At 34.1% G+C, this 10,127-nt stretch overlaps 1 protein-coding gene across 1 annotated transcript; it reads right to left on the minus strand.

The window, feature by feature from the left end:
• Positions 1-1,865: 1,865 nt before the first annotated feature.
• LOC113348961 (hydroxyproline O-galactosyltransferase HPGT3-like) lies at positions 1,866-9,504 on the minus strand. The gene is made up of 11 exons (XM_026592877.1): positions 9,082-9,504; positions 8,926-8,989; positions 8,785-8,834; positions 8,473-8,660; positions 6,430-6,563; positions 5,219-5,342; positions 5,021-5,108; positions 4,451-4,501; positions 3,156-3,227; positions 2,750-2,862; positions 1,866-2,394 (listed from the first exon to the last, which is right to left on the minus strand). The coding sequence occupies exons 1-11, from the start codon at positions 9,228-9,230 to the stop codon at positions 2,372-2,374; spliced, it is 1,056 nt and encodes a 351-aa protein (XP_026448662.1). The 5' UTR covers positions 9,231-9,504; the 3' UTR covers positions 1,866-2,371.
• Between the last annotated feature and the right edge of the window lie 623 nt (positions 9,505-10,127).

Below are 10,127 nucleotides of genomic sequence, written 5' to 3' on the forward strand. Positions count from 1 at the left end.
CCCAAGTTGTAACAAATCTATGGATGTCTTTGGGGATCACGCGCTTCATTGTGCTAAAGATGTTGGATGTAAGTTTCGACATGATCTTGTTCGTGATGTTATTGCTGACATTTGTTACAAAGCTAATGTGCATGCACGCAAGGAAGTTTCTTTTGGTTTTCTGACAGATGATGACAGAGATTTAAAACCTGCAGATATCCTTGTTCTTAACTGGGATGATGGTCAAGATGTTTGCATGGATGTCACAGGTGTCTCGCCATTCACTGGGGATGGTGTTCGCTCTTTTGTCCCAGAAAAAGCTATCTCTAGTGCGGTTTCACGAAAACGTACTAAATATTTGGACAAGTGTATTTCACATGGTTTTGGTCTTGGCGTCCTTGCTTTCTCTACTTTAGGGGAACTTGGCGAAGATACTTTGGGTTTCTTCAAGCGTCTGAAGAATTGTCTTGTTAGCAATGATGCTAGTAACGGCTTGGATAGTTTCATTTTTTATAGATTAGGCATTACTATTCAAAAGGGAGTTGGAGCCCAGCTTGTTGCTAGGTTACCAACCAAAAGCTTTGTTTAATCTGCATTATTATAATAAATAATTGTAATATTTTCCTTTATAAAAAATATATATTATCATTATTATTATATTAATAATCAATTTATATACATTATAATATAAATAAAATACTATTAAATATTTATAATAATATTCATAGTATCATTATTATTAAATTAATACTAAATATAATTTATATTAATACTATAAATATAATTTATTTTAATATTTGAATAAAAAAATAAATGACTTACTATTATCAATAAATCAATTTGAATTTTTGAATTTTGATAAAAATATTTTTAAATAAAATTAATCATTTATCAACAATACTGATGTATTTTAATAATAAAAAAATATTTTACCATTTTTATATAGAAGAAAAACTAATTTTTATGTAATTTTAAAATTATTATAAAAAACTATTTATTGAAAAAATAAATTATACACACATATAAAGATAATATATTAAATTAATAAATATAATAATTAATACTATTATCTAAGTATAATTTCTTTTGATATTTTGAATTAAATTAAATATATTAAAATTATATATATATATACATATGTATATTTAAAAATGGATTATAATACGGTATAAAAAATTACTATTAAAAACATTTAAAATAATATTAAAAATAAATAATTAAAAATACAAAGAAAATGAAAATAAAATTACAAATTGATTACGAAAGTAAATTTGTAATTATAAGAACTCAAATATTGAATATCAAAATATTGTTTAAATAAGAAAAGAAAGAAAATAAAATTGAAATGTCAATATGGTCAACCGGTGAAGTTGAAAGGACATAGTTTCAAATTTCATGGGGGAGGTGTCACTTAATTTTCTACTGAAGGATGTAGTTTCAACTCCGTGGAGTTCCAATTCCACACATGCCAAACACCGTTGGAATTCAACTCCACCCTTTCCTATTGACCGAATTCCACCCTAAACTACCTCCGTGCCAAACGCAAAAAGATATGGTAACCCATTATTTTTCTTGCCAAAGCCAATTTGAATATCAAAATTATTACCCACGAAAAAATGAAGCAAGATGAATGTGAACAATATCGTATCAGAGACAAAAACACGGCACAGATTAAACCCTAATTTCATATACAAATTACACATGAAACAAGCCTACCTTTCTGAGATAGAGAAACTTTGTTTCTTTGAATTTTAGGACAGCACGATCTAAAGGCATAAAACCCAATTATCATGGAAGAATATAAATGGCCTAATATATCGTCTAGATTTGTCCTTGATGTGACATTCTTAGTTGCTATTCACAGTGTAATATTTCTGGACAATGCAAAACAGAAAACCTCTCATCTTCTTGCTCTGATCTAGAATACCACACTACAGCGTTGTATTTTATATTCTGATAGATTCATCGGAACTAGAATCAAATTGTTTTTTATCATAATTGCATTACAAAGAAGTTCATATGGATAGCCTATTCTCACAACAAGCAATTGAAAAATACTAAGGGCCAAAAAATATATTCACACACAAAATGAATTGAGAACAAGCACTCTGATATACTATCGAAGAGTAATATTCCCGTATTTGCTAGGGTAAAATGTGATTTTACCTACTAGGGTGGTTTAGGCCCCCCACATTTGCTGTTGACGTATATTAGCAGTAGAAGCGCAATGTTGGCAGTTGATAAGTCCCACTGCATACTGACTCACCATTAACAAGTGTGCAGCATGTTTTCATGACCATAATCTTTTGGAGACGACTACTGTTAATTGGAAATATCTGCTGGGGTTAATGAGGAGTACACACGAAAACTTGGGAGAAGGCGTTCTCTCCACTCAGGCAAGGGAACACACTTTATCTGGAAAAAAGAGGCAGATGAGAATACTTAAATACTTTTGTTTCACTGGCTGTAGAGGTGTCATTTGACAACCATTTTACAGAAAGGCAGAGCTTCCTAGGTTTGTTTTTCTTATAATTTCCTCCATTCAGAGTTCACCACCCCCAGCCAGCCCCCCAGAAACACTACCCTTAGTTCGACATTAATAAACAACTACCACCTCATATTTGTTATCTTAATGGATTCCTAGTAAGGCCCAAAAGTGGGTAAGAAGTAATAAACTTAGAAGAACTAAGAATTAACTGACCAGTAAAGTAACAAATATCAAGCGTTAGGAAAATACTGTGTGTAAAAGCCGCTATGTACATAGACTCACCTTGTTTATAACTGCTACAGCAAAAACGATTATCATCGATATATGTGGCTTGAATGCCCATCATCCAAGATCCCACTGATATATCATCATGGGCATAGGTTTGCAAAGATGCACTGCAAATGCGAAAAACATATGGAAATGAATGAAAACCATGGTCTGAATAGTTTATATTATTTGGCAGAAGACTCACTCTCATTTTTACGCCCAAAATACACTAATCTGTCGATCTACTAATAACTATCCCCCGAATGGCTGATCTAAGGCATTATTTCTACATATGTTGGGAACAATGACAACAAATAATTGATTGTAAACATGTTATAAGTTTACTATTTCACAACTAAAACACGTTAAAAACAGCTGTAGACACAACACAATTTATATACCCATTTCCTTCATGACTAACCTGTTTATGTTGATATACTGAGCAAGGTTTTTTGTAAGTATAATTAAAGGTCCAGCAGCATGCCTGAAGTACCTGCAGATGGAAGGTTGTACTAAACATATTAAGAAAATCTAGAAATAGGTAAAGCACCTATTTGCTGATGATTATACAGTTTCAATAAGATATCTAACTACTAGAAATGCGAGAAAGTTTGGCAATTCTTCACAGCATAGAAAAAAGTGTTGAGCATATAGATCACTGGAACCAAATTTTTATCTGACTTATCAGTGGATACCATAACCTGTTTGTTCTACTAGTCATTCAGTCCCAAAAAAAGGAACAAAAATCATCCCTACAGATGACATAAAATCCCACTAGCAAGAGGAGGGCGTGAGAAGATTTTGGATAAATCACGTGAATATAAAGATGAAAAAGGTGGCACGGAACGGAAATTAATCACTAGGATTATGAGAATCAAAGGTTTGAGATGATCTGGAGATTAAAAGTGGTTTCAAATAGGCAGTTCCAGAAGATGCATCTGACCCCTCAAATTAGTAAACTGCATCTTCCGGTCTTCATCAGTGTCACCTTCTGGATGGCTCATACACCTGTTAAGAGTACTAAGCAAGAAAAAACAAAGGTATTTAACAGGTATGTTTAAGACGGAAAAACCTTTTATTCAGTCTAAGCTAACAACCCTAAAACAATTAAGTTTTGGACTATATAGTCATTCTCATATGAATACTTTTAGAAGTTTACTATTATATGAATGAGATTAGGTTTAGGTTTGGCAGAGCTTTCTATTCCAGCAGTTTCCTAGTTCAAGAGTGTGTTCGTGAAGGTACTTTGTTACATAAATAGTTTGATGTACGAGTTGATCTAAGGATCACATATCATACCAGTCACATTAATAATACATTAATGTTTATGTTTCAACTAATATTAATACTAAATTGCTAATTGAAGATTCACTCATCGTTGATATCAATATCTCATAACTTATCCTCGTTTAGTGTTATCAAAATACTAAACGAGTAATTAAGGAAGGCTCTTTTGTCTTAGCTTCATTTTGATCCTTACCGATGTCTAAATTGCTAATTAAGACAAAAGAGCCTTCCTTAATTACTCGTTTTCTGGTCACAACTAACTGAAATGCTTCGGAATGGAAATAACACTAAACTTACTTGAAAGTGATCTATATCTACATACTAAAACAATAAATAGAATAAGAAAAAAAGTAAGTTGGGTCCATGCGTTAACAAAATACAGATGAACATGTAGTATAACCAAATAATCAGTAATACGGGTACACTTACGATTTTTCATCCCCAAATTTCCACCACTCAGGTTCATACCATGATTTCCCCCTGAAATCATTATATTAATCAACGTGTAAGAAGGCAACTTCACATTCAAAATGCCAATAATGAATGAACAAGTCGATGCAAGAGAGCTGGTATTGGTAATCTATGGGACGCAAAGTGAAAAGGCAATTTTTAACAGGTGGCGTGCAGGGTTTATGAAACATAATTTATCATGACTTATCTTGTTGAAACGAGTAGAGGGTGCAAAACTTGAACAAATGTTAACAGCAGTATTGATTCTTTTTGAAGTATGGTTCCTGTCAAACCCAGTACCTAGGTCTGCCAAGGGTAATACCAATTAAAGTAAGACTCTTGTCTTCCTACCACAAATATAATCCTAAACCGACTCTAGCTTTTCGCTAATGAATAAAATCCTAAATCTAAGAATACATGGAGACAGACCTGGGTATTGGGTTTTTTTGATGGAAGCCATACCCAGTTCAAGTGTTCAAGGAAATAGTTATAAACTTAAAGCAAGAAATTAGATAACCATAAAGTTGAACTAAAAAGAGAAAAACTTACACTTCATTTATCACGTCCCCAGATTTCATGCACCCAATATAAGCACCACTCTGACCACGTCGGCTTTCAAGAACTCCAATCAACCCATCTATTGAAACAAAACCAGGGAATAAAAGATCCAGACACAACACAAATTTAAGTACCTAGATGAAAATTTTCTAAGCATCTTCTCTTTATAGTAGAAACATTGAAGTTTACCAAGGTCAAGGTTGATCTCGTCATCAACTTTCACATAGAACTCTGCATCCCAAACTTCGACAGCTGCACTGAAGAAGAATTTTGCTTTCTTGGGAAATTCTTCTTGAGCTTCCTCATGACCATCCTTGTTATCACCACATGCAAAACAATCTCAAATTCTAGAAGCATTTACAGATAAGAAAGTATATGGTATTTTTGCACCCAAGGCAAGGAAATTAAAACAATTTGATAAAAGACAAATCATATCATTATCATTAAAATTTGAAAGACATCCGAGACGAACCAAGATATTAATATATAAAAGAGATTCTAATCTGAATAGGTTCGGTTGGATAATGGCAGCATGGTCATACTCGGGGTTGACACCCAAGTCACTCGTGACTCAGGTGCTGACCCAGGGGATTTAAGGACCACTGGAGTCACAACTCAGTGAGCAAAACCAAGCTTCAACCGAGTTCCGGATAGGGTTAAAAAGGGACCAATACGTCAGGTATGTTTCTTGTTCCTTCTATTCTTTCTACTTCAAATCACAGTCCTGATTTATCTTTTCTCTTCTTCACCAAATTTCACTATAGATTCGATTCTCTTTTTTTTTTTAATCTTTCCATCTAATTCTTGATTCAGAGAGAAATTTGGAATTACTAAGGATTTAGAAGACAATTTCTACATCCTAGATTAGTTTAATTTGGATTTCTTCAGTTCTTTCTCCTCCCTTTAGTCAGATCTTATCAATATTGATCACTTCATTTTTTTCCATCCTCATTCCCTTTAACTTCTTGTTTATCTCATGTAAGAGGGTAATTAGGTAAGACATGCGAGTACATGGCCACGATTGTGACTTGACGGTCAGCCAATGCGATCTGTGGCTGACCCTGAGGTTAACTACATGCACTATAGGAATTAAATTCTGGTGATATGTAGACCGGAGTTCCTCAATGTCGGTCCCGCAGCTAATTACAAGCTCAAAGTATTGCACAAGCAAGACCAGTGAGAGCATGTTCCTTTAAATTATTATATATTCTATCAGTGCATACTAAGATCAGAGACATGTATTCCTATCTGCTGCTTATTTCGAGATACCAGGAACACTGTCTATACCTTCAGTCATGTATAAAATGATCAATGGTTTAGATAGACCTAAAAAGGAACACATGAAAATTAACCGAGAACAACCATACGTTTGTAAAAGAAAGTCAGAATCAACAACTCACAAGGATCAAGAAGTCTTTCATTTTGCGATTTTCCTCATCAATATTTCGATCAAGGCTATCGCCTCGATTAGCACTGCGACCGATAACAAAGCGGATGACAACTCCTTTTTCCTCGAGTTTCCTTAACGCATCACCTGCAAATTGTGATCAGGATTGCTTTTAAATCCAACACATTGACTATTCAAGCCATCTAGACTATTAAACAAGAGTAAGTTGGTGTTCTTGCCAATGTATAAAACCAAACAGATTTTGTTTTATTCAACAGATAACTAAGCCATGTTAATCACTATACTGGGACTAACTACAATGCAGCAGCAAGCCCTGAAGACCACCTCTGGTTAATGAATGACTGAACGTAAACATTTTCACTAAACTGCTTTACTTTCATCATGTTTCCTTTAAGCTTTATTCTTCTCTATTTATTCCTGGCTCTAAATTTTTCTTCTTAATCGATTTCTGTACAGGTGCAGCATCACATGCTTTAGAAGATATGGCTGAAGCTTCTCAAGATTGGGTTTCACATAATACTTCTCTGATTTTTTTGTTCTCTCCATTTTTGGAAGCTAAATGAGGTGCCTTTGGTTTCATTTGAGTGTCTTGGTCCTTGACACCAATCCTCTTTATGTGAATCCTTTTTAACTTATTCCTCACTCTTTATAGTTCTTGGTAAATTTGCTCAAGGGAGACGAGCCCCAAAGATGTCTAACGTAGAGGATGATAGCATAGGGTTCTGCTCAGAAAAAGAAAAAAAAAGTCTTGATTTTGTCTAAGCCAATGCTGCTTAGATCAAGGGGAGATAGGTGTGAATTGTGATATGTAGTACTAAGGTATAATAATTCATTTTGGTGTTCAAATGGTGTAAAGAGAAAAAGAACTTTCAAACTGTACGTCTGTGTCTGAATATATCATGACATAACTAACTGCAGCCTTACTTGCATAAATTACATGCTAAAATTAGTCACGGTAACGGTAAAATGAATACGTACATAAACACATAATATAATAGAAACTAGGTGTCTCATGTCTGAGCATGTTCCCACAAGTTACACAGAGAAGACAAGTTACAATCACTTAACTCTCTCGCTCTCTCCCTTCCCTTATATTAACCTTTTACCTATATAAATGAACAAAATATGCTGTGTCTGAACATTGGCTGCTTCCTACAATGTGGTCTCAATAGTAACAAACAAGAAAAAAGGTATCATTTTCTGACATGCCAATCACATTAGAAGTAGATGTTCTAGATTTATGTACCATATAAATTATTCTACAAACGCAACACATGATGCAGCAACTAGAAGTTTGACGTGTTAGTATGCTGGCTATTTCTCTGACATACATTCACCTACATTGCTCACAGATGTTTTTTGTAAGAATGCTGGTTATCTCTCTTATAATGTAGTCTCAATAGTATAGAAACAAGAAAAAGGTGCCACTGTGTCATGCCAGTCAGACAAGATGTTCTACTCAGGACTATGCAGACTCTGTCAATAGGCACAATGCATTTTATATGGCAAAATTATCATTCAACTTGGACATAGCTCAGAGAACCTCGGCTAAACTGACATGAAGAGGAGTTCCCAAGCAACTACCACATGTACATATATTCAACATACCAACACCATGATAAGAGAACAATTGACCATGTTACTGAAGTCTGCACAGTAAGCTGTCAAACATCAAATGTAATTTCGAACTAAAAACAGTTCTTGGAATTGGAAAACCCACTTCAACTATCAAACATGCAAACTTCTTTTCACTAAAAACTGCCTTCAGAAGCCATTTACCAATATTTAAACAGTACATGTTTGTCACAGAATCTGAAAGTAAATTCTAACGAAACGTTCTTTTAAGAAATGAGATCCAAGTTATTGCATCTCTTTTTAATAAAGTGGCATAGCTCGATTTCCCATACCAAATCAATCCAGCGAGACAAACAGCATGAAAAGTATCTCATAGCTTCAGTTCTATAGATTTGTGCAGAAAAACAATGTCATAGTTCTAAAGATGGTAAAGTAACTAAATTCAAGAATTAGAACTCACCTTTTGGCATCCAAGACCCTCTGAAAACATTCCTCCTCAAGCGACTTCCAAAACCAGTATAAACTCCAATAACAGCAAGAAGCTTTTTTTGGCCAGAAACATTTTGCTGCGACTGGCGCTTGAGATACCCTTGACTCCTTGCCAACGTCAAATCCATCTCAACTTCCACAATCCTCTTCGCTAAATCTCTGAGTAATCAATCAATTTATTAAATAATAAGATTAAAGTTTGTCTAATAGAAATCCAAATCAACAACCAGATAAACAAAAGCCAGAAATATGAAAATGTAGATCTTCTCTCAGTATAACTTACTTGCATCCAAGAATCATCAATTTATCTTCAACTGCCAGTACTTTTGGTGGCTATAATAAACATTAACAAAAATCATAACCTAATCGTGATTATCAAATAAGAAGTGGAATTTTAAAGAAATTGAGCATCCCACAACCATACCTTGCCGGAATTCTTTTGCAGAAGACTGTTAAGTACCATTCTATTCTCAGCATCTTGCCATAATCTGATAAAATTAACGCAACAATTAATCAATCAGGACAGATTCAAGAAACTAGGGCATTATATAAAGAAACTAGGGCTTGCATTATAAAGTACCTGCCAGCAACGTAGAGCCAAGCAAAGCAAGAAAAGAAGGCCATGACGACTGATGTTTTGCTAGTTTTTAAGGACTTCGATTTTCCTCGCTGCTCGTTCTTCATATTGATAGTAGAAGCAGAAGGAAGAAATGAGGAGCTATTCTCCATTTCCCCACCAAATTAAACACACAAAATCTAAATTCGCTGATCTAAAGAGTGATTCAAATTGCAGGTTGTACGTAATATTATAAATGTAATAAAACTGAAAATGAAGTTGTGAGAGTTCCAGATCCAAATAGAAAATCGTAATTGAGCAGAAACGAAAAACGTCTACAGGAAAAACGAGCAGAAAAGACGTAAGCAGACCCAGTCCAGTGACCAGTGATTCATAACATAAGCATCTCCGACTCCGGTGGTTGGATGCGTGCCCCAAAAGCACTGTCTATTGTTTAGCAACCGGAAATTTAAAAATGCTTCATAGTTGAAGTCATTTGACTTTTCAAAGGCTATTTATGTGGCATCCAGCACCCAAAACAATGAACTTTTTAGTCTTTAATCTTACATATGTAATTTTGTTTATTAATTATTCTATTTTTTTAGATAATTTGATATTTGGATGCCTGAATTTCCGGCCTCTTGAACAAGTGGGTCAAGAGGAATTATAATGAGATAAAAAGATTTCATGAAATTCCTGAAAGAAATATAGAGTGTCAAGTAATGTAAGGGGAAGTCCTAGCTTGGAAAAAAATATGGAATATTAAGTGTAAGAGCAAGTTTTATGGTGGAAGATCTCCGAGTTTCAAATTGACTGTGAAACTCATATATGCATTTGGAATAAATTTGGAATAAATCATGAACGAGCAAGTCTAAGATCAACTCTTATGATGGAAGAATTCAATCTTCCATGACACTTCAGCATTCTGAATTGATCATGAAAGCTCAAGTCTTATAACAGAAGAATGCAAAAAGAAATAAATGTATTCCTTTTTGTTTATTATTCTACACTGAGCGTTCACGTGGTCAATATTAGTTATGTTTGTTCCTTTTAAAAAACTTCAATATATT

Source organism: Papaver somniferum, chromosome 2 (genome assembly GCF_003573695.1).
Source record: "Papaver somniferum cultivar HN1 chromosome 2, ASM357369v1, whole genome shotgun sequence".
NCBI lineage: Eukaryota > Viridiplantae > Streptophyta > Magnoliopsida > Ranunculales > Papaveraceae > Papaver > Papaver somniferum.